The sequence below is a fragment of the Larus michahellis genome, chromosome Z, assembly GCF_964199755.1.
Source record: "Larus michahellis chromosome Z, bLarMic1.1, whole genome shotgun sequence".
NCBI lineage: Eukaryota > Metazoa > Chordata > Aves > Charadriiformes > Laridae > Larus > Larus michahellis.
Window position 1 is genome coordinate 6,674,284 of NC_133930.1, and position 17,813 is coordinate 6,692,096.

Genomic DNA, 17,813 nt, shown 5'->3' on the forward strand with positions numbered 1-17,813 from the left:
TGATATGTTATTTCAAGAAAATGTATGGGAAATTTATATGGAATAAGAGAGTTTTAGAAGCGTCTGAAATGCCCAAATGGTGCTAAATGAAAACAATCCTTTACAAATACTTTACAGAACTTAACATCCTATTATCATTAATTACAGAAAACAATATACCCTGGGACACTGCTTCTACAGAGTTTACCAACATAAAATACAATGCCAAGATACTAATAAGAAACAAGGATATTGCATGTTAATTGGCAGTGAACGCCGGGAGACTCAGTTTGATAAAAAATGTCAAGAGCTCATGAGAGAGTATTCCAGTCAAGGATGAACACTATCCCGTCAAGCAACAGTGAACTCTGGACAGAGATAAGTAAGATTAAAATATGCAGCAAGTCCCAAACTTACTGCTGCAAACATGAAAGAACCAGCACTTCTGGAGTTCAATGAAACCACCAGTTTGAGCCCTTGACAACTATTTCAGTCAAAGACAAACTTTCCAAAAATAGTCCCTGAGCTACTTGCACATACATACATCAGTTTCTCCCAGGATTTATTGTGCATCTATTTGTAGACTTTGCAATCTAAAAGGGTTTCCCCCTTCTTTAGTCAGAACAAAACATGTCATCTTTATAAAGATGAAATTCATAGGCACGTGTTGCAAGCATACTGTTGGGAAGGTCTCTTCCTCCAAAAGAGGGTCTCTACAATAATGTAGTTACTCCCATCATCTACAACTTGGTATGTATTGAACCATTAGGTTTTCTAATTTAAGCCTCAGTGTCCCATCTTCTACCTTTGCAGTGCATTTAGGGACAGAGAAGAGGTTCAAATATTGATACAGAAAAAGAATTAGCTGTCAGTTTCTTCAGTAAACATCCAAGTGGAGGGTGGGCTGCCATCTGTACCACAAAATACAGCACTTCTGGCTAGCCCAGCCTTCCTGGAAATGAAATTGAATAGCTATATGTACTCTTTGTATCAATTTGAAACCAACAAACTCTGAACAGAAAAGCTCAAATTCTTGCAGGCAAAAGGAAAGATTTTGTTGAAGTCACATTTTTGTTTTCTTTAAGGGAACTATACTAGAACATAAAATATTAATTTAAAGATGCTGAATCTCTGCTTTCATAGCCCATTGAAAACACTGAAGAACAGCCTATTTTAGAGAAAATCCACTGCTTGAATAAAAATTACACTGAGCTGATTTCCATCAGATACACAGGCTCCACATAGTCTTTTGTGGAATTAAAACAGATAGCCCTTCACTATCAATCGGGCTATAAAAAAGCCAACATTTGCCTAAAATGTAAGTGTAATGAAATCTAGATGCACATTTATCCTTTTTTTTTTTTTTAATGTCAACTGTTGTTGAGACTTCAAATGGAGAATGTTTCAGGCTGGCACAAAGCGACAAAGTTAGAATTACGGGACACGACTTTGCTTTCACAATAAACAAACATTTCTTGGTGATGAAAATATACCAGACTACTGGTTTTAAATCTTCAGCAGACTGTTTTTACATCCAGCAGGAGACTGCTTTTATAAAACCATTTGTGACTTCCAGGATTGTAGACTAGATGGAACAATCTTTCATGATACGCTCAGTGTCAATTGCTTCACTTAACAAAAGTTTCATAAGGTGGGATCACTATTCTCAGCAGAACGCTAAAATACTACTTGGAATAGAATGCTAGAGCAGACTGTGTGCTCCTGCATGGATGACGAAGACCAATTCTGTAATTATGGGCACATGCGCTATGCGATCTCAAAAGTATATTCTCCTATCTGGAACTTCAAAGATACAAGAAATCACTCAAAACTCATAAACAGAACCAAATACTTTCAGGTCACCAGCTACAAATATGTGACCAAAGTGACTGAAAGTTTCATGACACGATGACTTCGGTTATTGAAAGACGCGGAAAGCTTTCCAGTTACCTTTTTTACAGTCTTGTCAGGTTCAAGAGCAATATCTGGAATGTTGGCATCCACCATGAGGGAAAATAAATTCAAGATCAAGTTGGAATACCTAAGCAGAAGAGCAAATTAGGTAAAACACTTTGCAAACTGCAAAAAAGACATTTTGTAAACAACTTCATTTAAGAACACATCATCACCTTTGTGTGAATTGGTAATGGTTCAGAGGAGATGCATTCATAACGCTTTGTTGAACACATTTATATTAAAAAGTAAGATACCTGATATTACCAGTGCAAGTTTAACCCTCAAATTGTCTCAAACTGACAAAACTGAAGAGACTACTCAGATTTTGATATAATCTTCTAAAAATTGTCAGAACATTTATCCAGGGACATATCAGATATAACCTATAATTTCAAATATTGTAGGATTTAATGATCTTTTTTACCTCTAGTAGGAAAAACACATGCTAGAATATTGACTCAAAGGTTATTTTTTATTAAAAAGGCTACCTGTGATATAACAGTATTATATAAACTAGCATTCAAACAGCTGACAACTTCACAATTACAAGAAATGATTTTTTAAGTTGCTGCAAGGCCTCTTCCATAACAAGTTGAATATAAGTGATTTAACCAGATCCAAGTGTGCAGTTGCTCAGTTAAGCTGCAATAAAAACTGGAAGACGTGCTGCACTTGTGAAGTACAAATGTCACTTATAACCACTAAAAAAGACAAGACAGAGAAGAGTTTTCAATTTTAACGTAGTGTGGAAGTACTTGCAAATCTTCGAAAGGACACCATTTTCCCCTTGCAGGAAATTAGCTGTTAAGTTGCTTTTTGAAAGCATAATTTTCAAGCTGTTCAACAAACTGAAACTTCCCTTCCTCTGTAAAGAGATCTAGGTCCCCTTTCAGAAACATAAGTAGTAACTGACTTCAAAATCTGAGATATTGCTTTGCTGAGAGCACTAAGGAGCTTCAGAGATGATAGAAAATGAATTCTTAGCAGCAAAACTTGTTTATTAGCAAGCTGCTGAATATATATAAGCTGACAGTTGCAAGGAGTAAAGTATTTTAACTACACAAAAGGACTGCTTCATAGCCATATTTTACAGAGTAAATACTGCTCAACAAAAATCTCTATAGAAAAGCATAATTCCACCAAAAAACTCTTGACATTTCATTATGAACTGGAATTAGCACTACCTAACACATTCCAATGTAAGTTTCAACTCTCTACAACACAAATAATTAAAATAAATTGTTTGGGCACAAATCTTCCCTGTCTAATTTGTTTCAGCTATTGTGTTTCACTTTCTCAGGGGCTGGAATGAGGAAAATTACAAGAAAGATGATGGGCAGGAAAATGTTATGCTACCATTTTCTCTCAGATCCATCTAAGAAATCTGGCAGTTAAGTTACTTTGGTGCCCAGAATGGTCACTACACGTTGTAGGGAAATTTTTTTCTACTTGAATGAAACAAGCAAGTCTCATTTCAAACATACTTAAATCTTACAGCTACATTCTGTCAATGCTCTTCCAGGTCATTGGTAGCTTCCATTCATAGCCCTCCCTTTGAACTGAACAAAAAGTCCAGAGTCCTTTTTCCTCCTGAACCACATAGAGGATAAGAGCTCACGAGCACTACAGGTCACTAGGGTTATTTATGCGCTGGAGATTTGTAAAAAATCTAGGCCAGTTAAGAGCTGGTTCTGTTCCACACAATGAAGTCTTCTGGTTCCTGGTGCTTAAAGTAAAAGCATAAGATCATCTGAAGAACCTCATTTAAAAAAAAAAAAAATACATCAAGAAAAGGCAATTTCGGGGCCAGTATGGGGCGGGAAGAGACAAAAATCGTGAGAGCTGCTACTATACTACCCACAGGTCTTTCCTCTGCCCCTCACTCTAACATTTCTTTAACTCAGTAATGAATTTTAGTGATCTAAGGATCAAAAACAGCTTATTAAACAGCTATTAGCTGCCTCTAGGATCCTTGTTGTATTTCACAGATTTTTAGAAAATTCATTCAAAAATCAGGACTTGACAAGAAAGGTAAGAGCTTCCTATTTTATAGACAATTGACTGTCATTTTTCCCATAGGCAACATCCTTGGCAAATATGCCAAGATGTTCACAACCAGTCACCTGACAGCCCCAATTCATCCTAAGATTAGACATTTTGCTGGAACACCTGAGTTGGGAATCTGACCTGTAAAAAACCAAACACCTTTGTCAGGCAAGTCATCCCACTAACCTTTGACATCTATGTTACAAAGGCCTCCGGAATGGCTAACCTCCATCCACAACCGGAACGAACCAGGAGCTCAGTTTTTTCTAGATTTAAGGAGCTTCAATTAAGCACCTAAATTTGACCTCGAATCCCTCTCTCATAAATGGATTCTTTCTTTTTGTTTTACAAAATAAATGAGCACTCAGCCGCACTGGAGGTTGATTAAACTTACAGTTTGAATAGGAAGTGCTAAAAACACGGAGTTTCTGCAAAAGTTTAAGAAATCCAACAAAATAACTACTTCTACATAAAAGAGGCATTATATATACCAAGAAACCCACATCAGACAAGTTCAAATTCTTGCTGCCATCTTTTCTGAGAACAGCAGCTTTTGTTTTTAAGTGCTTAATATCCCATCAAATATGTGTTTGATCCTAAGCACTTCTTTATTTAATTTTTTAACATTGACTGGTCCTTTGCATACAGATGTCTTAAATCACCTGAATATTTAGGCTGTGGACACTGCAATGTTATCAAATTTGAAGCCACAAGCTTCTCTTACAAAGCCAGGACAAGAAAGCACCCGCAGTCCCAAACTAAAGCCCTGTTTACTTGGTCTAACTCAAAAATTCCTAAGTGTGTGTGTGTGTCTGTGTCTGTCTGCGTGTGTGTTCTCTCCTTTAACAGATACTCACCAATCACTATCATGCCCCACCCCAATCACTATCATCTCCCAGCCAGCTATAATGATCTATGGCACTTAGTCCTCCAAAAGCATTTTCTCCCAGTCCAGACTCAAGCAACACTGACCTCATCCCAACCAGTTTCAACTTTACTCTTCCCTCTCTTCACCATCTACGCCCAGCAGCCAGAAGAATATCTAGATCTTGCACTGCCCAGCTACAACATTTCCAAATAATCAGCACTTCCCCAAGGGAATCACAACTTTTCACTTGTTGCCTGTAGTTTTGTCATTCAGATCTATCTGGGTCCCCTGTCCACTATACCACTGAGAACAGACTGGGGAAAAACACTCTGGTCCAGCCAGCTGGGTATCCTCATCCTTACGGAGCAAATCTCAGCCCAAACTACAGTTCTAGTTACTTCCTACTCCTTTGTCCCTATCTATGGCTGACTAACACAAACTGAATATCAAAGTTCTCATGACTAACACAGGGGAAATCCTTATTTGGGAAGGAGTTGTTCAAAAAAGTGAAATCTCTCCCACCTCCCGAAAAAAAAACCCCAAACCAACAAAACCAACACACCAATGTTCATATGCCAAACTGCTCCCAACCTATGAACAAAACTATTTTTCCACTTACAAATTTTATCAACTGTTTTTATTTGTTTTCACTATGCAACACCCATTCCACTAGGATTCTCGAAACACTTGAAAGATGTAGAGAACTGTCTATACCCCAGGGAAATAAAGAAGAAAGAATAAAATACAAATTGATGGAGACGACAAACAGAGTTTGCATTTTGTCTTAGCAATCAGAGGTTATGATTTCACACTACTTAGCCAGAAGTATCTGTGAACGGGTTTGTGTCAATGTGCATAACTGTTAGAAGTAAGCCATTCCACCTCTAATTATTCTTTTTTCAAGCACGTAATCTTAATCATTTTTAGTTCTAGCTGCTTAAAGGACTAGTTATAAAAATACTAATATTATCCTATGCTTCCTTTGTTGAAAGCCTTAAAGATATTTATCCAGAACCATTTAAAAATACTTTCCTATTAAACTGAACAAATATTGGAGAGACTATAATTACAACTACAATCCCAGACATTAAAAATGAAACCATCTTGATTTACAGTTTAGTTTTATATACAAATTACTGCTATACTCCACACTTAATGATCATCTTTGTAGCAAATCATTACATAAATTAGTGCAATGGATAATTCTTCACTGACACAGACCTTTCCATTGGAACAGCTACGTTTAAACAATAAAAACAACTCAAGTATTTCGCAAATAAGAAATGCAGTATCACGAAACACTTTTAAGCAAAATTTAGAACATGGAATACACATTAGCCTTCCCGATTGTTCTCTGAAGTAATGAATATTGTTTGCTGATAACACGCTGCTGTTTTTTTCATGCTACTGAATAGCCTTTAACCCATTAATGTCGGTTCATAAACCAACTCCTTACTCATTCTCCTTTTAACAAGAGAACTACACGCAGCATTTTCTTTCAAATCATTGACTGCATACTTTTCATACTACATGTACTTTTTACTTGTGCTTTTCATATTACTAGTTTTTTTCCACATATTTGGAGGCTTACATAATATGATCTCGATATCAATGTGAAATTCTTTCATCTCTATGGAAGATGTACTAAACGAATGACTGGACAGTCAAAGCATGCTTACTCATGTTCTGCTTCAAACGGAACAAAGCTGAGCTACTTTGCTCAGAAAGTCGATGGTAAATGATAAGGTCACTGCAAAATAATGAAGCTGATTCCAAGTCTAACAAGAGATCTTTGTTTGTAAGTAAATACAGCTTTAGCTGTCACAGTTCTGGGTATCTACAGAAACTGCTAACTTACTTGATTGTCACTACAAGTAGCTAATTTTTGCCCCACAGGATCTAAACACAACTAAGCTTATATATGTACCATCTACAAGCCAAAGAATTTCATCATCACTAATCTAAACTGAAGGAGGATAAAGAAGCAAATAAGTAATGACTTGGAGTTAAAAGGACAGTTACTTGATCAACAATAATCACAGAAAAGGTTGCTTAAGAGCAAAAGCATATCCAAAAAGCAAGATATAAATTAATATCCAACAGGACTTATGAAAAAAACTATTTAGGTTATCAAACAAGGAATATTGGGGACCTTTAACTTGAAGGATAATTACACTTAAGCTCCACATTACACCAATACTGTGGTGTCTTGACTCCTTTGTTTCATACAAATTCTTGTGTCTATGTTCAGACTTCAAACAAGTTTTGAATTTTCAGCAGAAATACTCTCTGATTCATTTACTTCTCTTCTCTCCTGCTCTACAGCGTCTCTAACAAATTTTAGCACCAAAACAGTACTGTTACCTGCGGAGATGCAGAAAGGCTGTGTAACACTGCTTACGGAACTCCTGGTACTGTTCGCTCTGCGTGCCTCCCATACCTTCCACCATCTCCTTATTCAGCTTCATTGGGGGAGGTAGAGGCTTAGGGTCCCGACCCAAAATATAACCAAAGTCAATGTGAAATAGTTTACCTGTAGAGGATGGAAAGGCAAACGTATTTACTTATTTCAACGCTTCATATAGTAGCAAATCTTGATGCAAAAATTAGGGGAAAAAAAAAAATCTTTAAATGCAATCTCTATAGCATTTATGCCGAGCAGCTCTCAAAAAATATGATTCACTGTTTTCTGTAAAATTTATAACTGTGTATCTTCAGCTACCAATTTGAAATTACGGATTTAAAAAAATAAAGCTTATTTCAAATTCATTAAGAGTACTAACAAACAAGATGAGGTTTTTTTCCTTTTTTCTTTTTTAAACATAGACTGAAAGAATGTTGAAACTGGTCAGCAGATATTAAACACAGAGTTATATAAAAGATACTACTAATTCTTTGTGTCTTCTTTAGAGTTTGTTAGCAAGTTAAGATACTAATACAGACATCACATTGCTTTTTGTATCCCATTTGGTTGCTGCAGCATCAAATATGTTATTAGTTGTACATTAAATTTACCAAGACTCATGATCTTAACAGAAACCTTTTGCAGCTACTAAATACTGAATAAGATTTCAAAGCTGTTTCAAAATTCTTTAAGAGTTGAGTAAGATTAAACTTCATCAACAGTTTTCAAATACACTGAAGAAACCTGACTATAATTCCATATCTGAAACTGTTTTTCAAATGTGCAAAAGTCTTACACTTTTTCAGTACTAACATGCAATATTTACATCACTTCATGTTCCCTTCTCATTTAAAATATTTTCATATTTAAAATGTTTCTGTAGCATTAACTTGACAGAAATGTTAACATCACTTACTCCAAACGCACAAGGCAAGTTGCATCCTATCAAGAACTTGAGTACCGCTATGCTGTTTGCAATATTGCTTAGAGATTTATTGGGAAGTACTCACTGCACTCCCTTCCAATAGTACTGTGAGATGCAACAGGTGGCAAAATGAACAACTGAAACACCAGCAACTTCAAAAAAATCCTACTAAAACGTTTAGATAGTTTGAAGATTAAATATTATATAAATGCACAAACAAAAATGTTGTCGACAGAAGTCAGAACAGCACAATTCATGATTCTCAGGAAGCCAGTTTCTAGGAGCGTTCTTGCCTCACTTAAGTGGAAAATACTGACCGTATAAAGCAAGAAAACAGTTTCTGAAAGTGTTCTGCAAACAAATTTTCAGTTTGAAATGCATAATTTCAACAATGACTTGTGCCATACCAGAGCTGCATTACAAAAAGATAGTAAGAACTCATATATGCCAAGAAACACTTATATAAAAAATGATAATTAAAAAAAATGAAATCTGTTGATTTCCTTAGGACAGAGAGGAATCATCTTCCTCAACTCTGCAGTAATTAGGAATCATGAAGCAAATTAAGAAGTAATAAAAGGTGGTATGTGTTTGAAATGTTAGGTAATTTAAGTTTAGCATCCAAAGCAAAGATACCCCGTGGCATAAAAAAAAAAAAAGTCTTATATGACTAATTTACAGAAGAGAAAGAAAAGCAGATACAAGACAGAAGATGTTATAAATGAGAAGGTAGTTAAATTATTGGCACAACTATTATCTAGACAGTCACAGAAAGCACAGAACGCACAGAGAGTCTTGCTTCAGAATTAGGGAACTGAACAGCATTATGGACAGAGATCTGTTTGCCAAGGTGTATTTTAACCTGCAGCATCTGTATTCATTTTAATATTTTCATAAGCTTAGGTGCTCAGCACTCTTGAAAAAATGAACAGCCAGTATTTTCCAATTAGTCACCCCTCTGACCATTTCACTGAATAATAATAATAATTTTCTATCAGAGGCGGCTGCTTGAGATCTATAACAAGCATTCTTCTTCAACCCAAGAAACAAATTCCATAACAGTCAATCTTCTAAAGGAGATCACAAGGACGCTTAATAAGCAGGCAAAATATTTGCCAGTTGATAAATGGCACAACCACTACATTTTGCATCCCTAACTGTGCCTACTTGCCCCCCCAAGTAGTTTTTTCAAGCTGTTACAGGAGTTACTTTTAGAGCTCATTTTTGCACACTAGGTTTTTGAAGCAGGCTTTTTGATATATATATGCACACCCACCATTAAATTACAAAAAATGTTTAATTAAAAAGTTTGGGGGGTCTGTTTTCTGTTCGCTTATTCAAACCTCCCACCTTGAAGAGTCAAGAGACAACATTTTGAATAAAACAATAACTCTTGTGGCAGTAATTAATTCTTTTTTTACCATGCTCCAGAGAGAGGGAACAAGAAGCAATAATTATTAATTAAAATTGGTAACAAATATGCATCTAAAACATTCAAAAACATTTTAATAACTGACTATGTTCACATAAATTAGTTAGATATCAAGTAGTTTACTTACTCATGAAGTATAAAGCAAAGTGTAAGATGAGGCCACCCTGCGTTAACACTATAGCTTCCCTAGCTGTACTTTGAAGTTCAGCAGATTTTCAGGCTGACTCAAAATGCATGTTAAAAGCTTTCATTTAAATACATTAAATATATTTAGTAACTTTCAAATCCATGTACTAAACACAGACTTCACTCATTTTCATTTGTGCGGCTCCTCCAAGATCAATTAAGCCAGAATACTATTGCAGAATATGGACAGAAGGCTCCCCTTGGTGCTTGCCTGAAGCTGCTACACCAGAAAAGACCAACCAGCCAGCCCGAGGGAGTACTGCAGTTTTAGAGCGTTCTACCAAGAAGCCTGATTCATGTTCTTCTTGAGGACTGAACTACAACTGGAACAAACAAAGAACAAGCCTGTTTTGGACAAATGAAATTGTTTGCATATTTAATACTGAAAATTAGGTGAAGTTTATGTTTTTATTTATGTCATTAAATAATAAATTTATACATGTAATAAAATGATGATTTGAAATCTTTTAATCCTAAAATAAAAGTCTGCAAGTATCTCAAGCGATGATGCCAAGTAAAATTTGTATAAGGATAAAAACACCGAACATCCCACTTTCACGATACTTATGCCACCATTAGACTATCACTCAGTATAACCTCTACCACAAGAACAAGAATGGAGAAAGTTTCTGGTAACTATTTGACAAGGTGCAATGCCAGAAAATACTAAATAGTAGAAAGAGCAGGATAAAACCAGGAACTTGTAACACCCCAGCTCTATATAAAGCAAGTGTTATATATGAACTTCAAACAAAAAACACCACTTTGATCTACAAATTACTGTACTGAGGATGTAATTCTAAGTGGACAGAAAATATATTTAGTCAGAATTTTTATTCTGTAAGAATTAACTTCCACTGTGAGTACCATATTGTCTGGTCATCACAGCTAAAAACAGACTACAGGAGAATCAGCATCTTATTTGGGCAGGTGTTGAGTGAGATTTTTAGTTCCGACATGTCACACAGTTGTGCAGTTTGCATGTGGAAGTTCCTGAAAGTTATGTAGTTTGGTTGATAAGAAGTATACCTTCTCAACTGAATTTAGAAGATGACTCTTTCAAACTTCTATTTCACAAAATCACAGAATGGCTGAGGTTGGAAGGGACCTCTGGAGGTCATCTGGTCCAACCTCCTGGTCAAGCAGGGCCTCCTAGAGCCAGCTGCCTTGCCCAGGACCATGATCAGACAGTTTCTGAGCATCTCCAGGGGTGGAAACTCCATGACCTCTCTGGGCAACCTGCACCAGTGCTCTGTCACTCTGAGTAAAAATTCATACTCATAGCACAGTATTTATAAACAATTAACATCTATCCTCACAGAAAATTAGACTGCTTGTAAACTTTGTGTAAAACTGCTTTTTCTAAAGCCTTTGAACTTCCATGTTTTATAAAACAATTACATTTCCTTCCTTCAATATACAGTGTCAGTGCCCGAACCCATGCACTTTGACCTCTTAGACCACCATGTTTTTACCTCAGCTTCTAATCCATCTTCTTCAGATTCATCACCTCTTAATTTAAAGGGCTCTTAATTGTTAGGCATACTTATAAATTACAAAACTGGACTTCTCATTTTGGTTTACTACTGTTACTGAATGACTGCTGATGGGTGAGGGTTTTTAGTTTGAGTCGTGTTTTAAACTAAAAAAGAAGTTACTTAAGACACAGCTACAACAGATTTCACCCTCTGAGCCTCTTACACACTTGTAAGGCTAGATAGAACGGCCTTGGATTTCTAATATTTAGACAGTGAAACCTTTAGAGACCTATTTAGAAATTTGAGCTCCTTATAAAACTGGGGAATTTTAGGCACCTGAAAAAACAAAACATAACAATTCAGGAAACACCTCGAGACCACAGGAAAGTATGCCAGAACTTCGTGCCGTTTTGAGGCTGGCAGCGGGACTGTATGTAGGCACCTACATATAGTTCAAGATACACATCTTTGGACAAACATTTCTGAGCCTGAAAGTAGCTCACCCCTCAAAGTTTAAAAGATGACATTAGAACTCTTTCAGGGAGCAGGAAAACATCTCTGCTGGGAAGACTTCAGAGTCCCTCACCTTAAAAAACGGTGCCTTAATAATTACTCTCCATTCAAACTATTTTACTGAAGAAAAAGGAAGACACAAAGCATTTACTGACTGGAAGAGGACGAGATGTTTCCAGGAATACAAAATAATGAAGCACGCGCACACAGCAATAGCTAATAACATCTGACTGCAGGTGGAAAGGCTGATTTGTCCATCACTTTTACTGCTAATGCCTAGATTTTAGTACGGGAGAAAGTTCCATATAGCAGCACAAAAACTGCTTTAATTCACCAGAGGACTGTTAGGAAAAACTACTGAAAACCTGCACAGAACTCTCAAATCCTTAAACAAAATCTGGAAGGCAAAGCAAACTAGATGCAATTACTAAAAATAAGTCCGGTGGCAATTGTCTTAACAGGTAAGAAAGCATTACAAATTAACCTGAACTTATCTGTTCCCACTTTTGGGAAGAGGGGAAAAAAACCCAACCCAACCAACACACAAAACCCCCCAAGCTCTGAATTTCAATATATTTTCTGTAACTGCCACTATTATTTTAACCTGGCTTGTATAGAAAAAGTACCATTTTGTGACTATTTTAACTGAATTCCTATTTTAAGTTTGACGCAATAGGCTGAAAATTCCTCTGATGAAAATCAGTGGATGGATGTTGTGGTTTCCTGGCTGATGCTACCATCAAAATTTCTTCTTTCCTACCAGAGCACTGCCATGGTGAAAAAACCCAGAATTCCTAATTTATTGTCATCATTTTCATCAGCTATGCTATAACTTTTCTAAGACTACACAAAAATGGAAGAAAGTAGTACGAATTGTGAAAGAATTATCCAGGATACAGATTTTAAACTCAGTATGCAGCAACAGCTAGAGGTGAAGTTTATCATCATCATCCATATAATGGATAAGGGCCCAGCTTGTACTAAGTATTGTAATTCTTCCCCTCACACCTTGAGCCGTCCACTCTCAAAATACACCCTATGCATGTATGCATAGTATAACAACAACAACAAAAAAGACGCCACATACTTACTATTAAATGAGAAATACCCTTGAAGATAGCTAGAAGAGAAAGTGTTTAGCATACTAACAGCTAAAAGTTTATATTCTCTTTGGTAAAGAAATGGGAATCGCAGAAAGAAACCTAAAGGATAACAGTATGTGTTAATTTTGTTATTTTTCTAAATATTTTTCTAAAAAAAAAAAAAAGGATGTTCCTCTATCAAGACCAGTAACATTTAAAAACATATTTAAAAATTCCACTGCATTTTATACACTATAGATACTTGCAACATTAATGAATGCATTTATCACTGTACTTATCTAAGCAGTGATACAGAAAGAGGGTTTGTATGCTACAGTTTTCCTTCTATATCATCTTCAAGCCTGCTTTGGGATAGATGGTTTTAACTGAAAACCACTGAAAATACAAACACATGGTGTCATCTCACACAGGGAACTGTTTAGATCTTTGCTGTCTTACCTGCAAACACTGTGAGATGAAAGAATAAATCAGATGTCAATTGGTGTACTTCACACTCAAGACAGACCACAGCCCTTACTTTAAGGAATAAATGAGAAGACAGTCCAGTTCTTTCACCTAGGTACGCATGATGCTAAAAGCAAATGTCTCAAGGTCTGAGCCCTCAGTCTTTGACCTGCCCTCAGATATTAATAACCTAATTTTATCCACATACCAATATGCTCTACTGCTACAGAACAAATTCAGGTGTGGAGTTCAGATCAAAGTGCCTGTATTTAGGGAACCTATAAAGGGAATTTCAATGTACATTTAGGTCCCTAAGGGTTACTGAAATACTAAGCTGGCCAGCCACTAGGGTGAGACTTAGTTGGTCAGACACACACATGCAGTGCTACTCAAGAATGTCATTTGAGTGTCTCAGGACATCCTAAAGTACCTAACCGTAGCCTGCAAATATGACAGGATCTTTGCGAAACCTTTGTCTCTCTATAAAGCAAGTTATTAAGATATTTCAAATGGGACAGAAGACTTCACTTGTCTATCATAGCTGAAACGCTATCTAAGCTATAATGATGACTGTCTTAAAAAGACTTAGCAAACGTGAAGACATCCACATCTGGGTGTTACATCAGTAGCTAGATCCCATCTCTACAATCAAAACCAGCGAGTGGAACAAAAGCAGAAGAAAGTATTTTCAAGGGAATGCATGACATAATTGAAACATACCAGCATAACACGTATTACATGAAAGTTAACTGAACATGCTACATCTGTTATATCACAATCCAGCTTCACAACCACCCAGCTCTTTCTTCCAAGCAACAAAGGGCACATTAGCTAGCAAGTCAGATACTGGCATTAGTATATAAATCAGTCTGTAATCCTACAACGAGACGCTGATGCTACTTAAAGCTGTGTATTCAGCTGCAAAACAGTGTCTTGTTATTTGCAAGTCACAGTAATATCTGCTGTTATATATTTGGAAACAAGAAATTAACACATACAGCAATTGATAACGTATTTCATCTCCAGGAGAAGTAGGAAGCTGAAAGTTCTCAGAGAAAATAAATATTCCTGTAACACACTACTGACTATATAACATGACCTTCAGGTTACAAGCTAAGGCACATTTGTGAAACTGATGCAAGTATTCTTGTAATTTTTAACATTACTGACAGACGAGGACGTTTTGACTGAAGGTTCCCTATTCTAAACAAACTTCTACCGCTATCCTCGGAGAATAATGGTACAGCATTTAAACATGTGAAAATCTAGATTTCTTGTTTCAGACTTAATAAAAAAGTCACCCTATTTACAGAATTAGAGGCATAAAACATTCATAGAAGACAGCAGAAATTATTTCACCCAGATAACAGACATTCTCAACCTATAGAGCAAAAAAAAACCATTTCTAACATTGAGTTGGAAACAATTTGTTTTTATGAACTTCAGTATCTATTGCTTAATATTTATATTATACCACATCTTTTACAAGCATAGACATCTGTATGTTAGAAGATGATGCAACAATTCTATTGGAAGGAGTCCAACACAGATGTGGCTACATCCACCAAACTAAAAGGTAGAGCTGAAAAAGGTAATGATATATATATTGCCACACAAATCCAAGAAAAGTATGCAAACCCACAGCTGGTACTCAGCATTCTTTACCCTACTGGAAAGCTTCAATCCATTAAATAACTATCAAGAAAGGATGCATATACAGCCATATAATTTTGAAGAAAGGTACTTATAAGCTTCCATTCTTCAACAGAAGAATGAAGTTAGATTTTTTCCAACTTAAGTCTAAGAGATTCTCAGTAGCAAAAAAGAAGCCTTTGTAGCAAGCCTTTGTTGTATTTGGAACATAAGAATTTCCCTTGATAGCTCAAAAAACATCCCTGGGTATGTGACAGAGCATAGCTAGCAGATGAAAACAATTTCAGACTCAGAAGGTACTGTGGATGCGCACTGCCCTCTGCTGTACTGCTTAAATTCTTCCACTGAGATGAATGGCCATTGTGCTGTTACTTTTTAACATAGGCAAAATACACTTTACACCAAATTACAATACTAAAATATTACTACTCTGAGCATGCAAGCAGTGCCTGCTATGGAAGTATTTACAACTGTCACCTTAAGACAAATGATAGAGACCTCTCAAGACAGATTTTTAAATGTCCATTTGTATATTTCCAAACAAGTAAGGAAAAATGCTCCTGCTTTAACTGTTCCCCCATATGCTTAGGGCAAGACCTTTTACTCTAATTGAGGCCAAATGGCTAATTTTCAACTCTATTTTCATAGAGTATGCTGATTCATACAGCCTTATCTGTAAATTAATAAGCCTTTCATATGGATGTGTCTCTTTTCCCCAAATTTTTTTTAGCCTGCAAGGAATGGTTTTGCGTGTTGAAACTTTGTGAAGGTTATGCAGCTACACACAAACTCGTTTTTCAACTAAAACACTTGAATTTCCCTCCACGCCAAGGCTTTGATTGTAATAGTTGGAGTAGCTTAATTTTCAAATCGTTCATTTCCTCTAGTAGACAGATCTTCTATTTATTTAGAATCACCAGAATTATTCACTCTACCTGGTCTGTCATTAACCCATACAGATGGCAATAAAAAATAATATTAAAATAGTTAAAACAAGTTACGAAGAATCAAAATGCTTATCTGCTGATTTGAACTTTAAAGATACACGGGTTTTTCTGCAAACTAAAGGATGTAGTTGACTGAACAGTAAATTGTACTACCTTCTCTCTCTCAGTTTGTGAATTTATAATGAGCAGGACACACAGAATCACAGAATGGTTCGGGTCGGAAGGGACCTTAAAGATCATTTAGTTCCAACCCCCCTGCCATAGTCAGGGACACCCCCCCCCTAGACCAGGCTGCTCAAAGCCCCGTCCAACCTGGCTTTGAACACCTCCAGGGATGGGGCACTGACAAATTCCCTGGGCAACCTGGGCCAGTATCTCACCACCCTCACAGGAAAGAATTTCTTCCTGATATCCAATCTAAATCTACCCTCTTTCAGTTTGAGGCTGTTACTCCGTGTCCTATCATAACACTCCCTGATAAAAGAGTCCCTCCCCATCCTTTCTGTAGGCCCTCTTTAGGTACTGGAAGGCCGCTATAAGGACTCCCTGGAGCCTTGCCTTCTCCAGGCTGAACAACCCCAACTCTCTCAGCCTGTCCTCATAGCAGAGGTGCTCCAGCCCTCTGAGCATCTTTGTGGCCCTCCGCTGGACCCGTTCCAACAGGTCCATGTCCTTCTTGTGCTGAGGACTCTAGAGCTGGACGCAGTACTCCAGGTGGGGTCTCACCAGAGCAGAGCAGAGGCAGCAGAATCACCTCCCTCTACCTGATGGCCACACTTCTTTTGATGCAGCCCAGGATGCAGCTGTCTTTCTGAAACACTGAAAAGTCTATTTCCTTGTTTGTTTTTAGAGAAGGCTTAAAAATATATACATATGTATATGATCTCAACTAGAGCTGAATGGTCTAGCCAGCTCAGTTAGGCTGATAACGAAATACTTTGATTTTTGCTGTACAGCGGTTCGATTTCCTCAGGAAGATAAGATTCACAGGCAATAGAAAATACCGAAGTGAATCCTCCTCTGACAGGTCTCACGTGACGCTCCCACTTCTGGGACGTAACATGAAATTTCTTTGAAAAACATACAGACCTGGAAAGCTCAGAGAACCACGTTGCTTAAAAGAAAGTCAAATCTGAGGCAAGAATTCACACAGAGATCCCAGTGAAGTCAACATTATACCTGATTCCCTATGACTACTGATAATAATTCTCTAAACATCTAGTGCATTTGGAATAGCATACATAAAAAAAGCAGAGTTATTAGACAACTATTAAAATACAACTGGCATCCAATTAGTAGATCTTAAATTTGCTGTCTGATAGCATGTTAAAAAAAGCTACTAAACATGAATGCAACAATTTAATGAAAAATCAAATGGTTTGATAAAGAATAATTAGCATACTTGGGGTTGGAGTCAATTTACAAATATTTTTTAATGCACCCTTTTTTTCAGCTTTGGACCAAGAGTTCTGAAAAAAAACCCCCTGTAATTATTGTGTTAGCCATGTTTAAGATTACAGTGAAATGTTTCTTGGTCTTATGTACAGGCAGACAAATGTTACTGTATATTATGTTCATAATACTTCCAAAAAAGGTAGTATCACTCAAGAAAATATTCATGTTTAATAAAAAACAACTTGCAGGTCCAGCTTTCGGTGTAAAAAGCGTGACAGAAGAACACAGGACTGTAAAATAAGCCAACTGAAAACTATTCAAAAACCCCAGGTGTTTATAAACAAGTCTGTGTTTAGGTGAAGTTAAGACTTTCACTAGCTACATGGCTCTGAAATGACATGAAGACCACATATACACGTTGTATCTTGCTTCTAATGTCTTTAGAGAGCAATTAATCTACTTGTTTTCTTATTCTTTAACTGTC

At 36.7% G+C, this 17,813-nt stretch overlaps 1 protein-coding gene across 5 annotated transcripts in view; it reads right to left on the minus strand.

Annotated features, from left to right (window-relative positions):
• PIK3C3 (phosphatidylinositol 3-kinase catalytic subunit type 3) overlaps positions 1 to 17,813 on the minus strand; it is a 74,523-nt gene that overhangs the window by 18,019 nt on the left and 38,691 nt on the right. For all 5 annotated transcript variants that reach the window (XM_074569255.1, XM_074569253.1, XM_074569256.1 and 2 more), the window contains 2 exons: positions 7,214 to 7,382; positions 1,930 to 2,020 (listed from right to left, as the gene is read on the minus strand). In XM_074569255.1, coding sequence (XP_074425356.1) covers positions 1,930 to 2,020; positions 7,214 to 7,382 — 260 coding nt within the window. The remainder of the gene's footprint in view (positions 1 to 1,929; positions 2,021 to 7,213; positions 7,383 to 17,813) is intronic.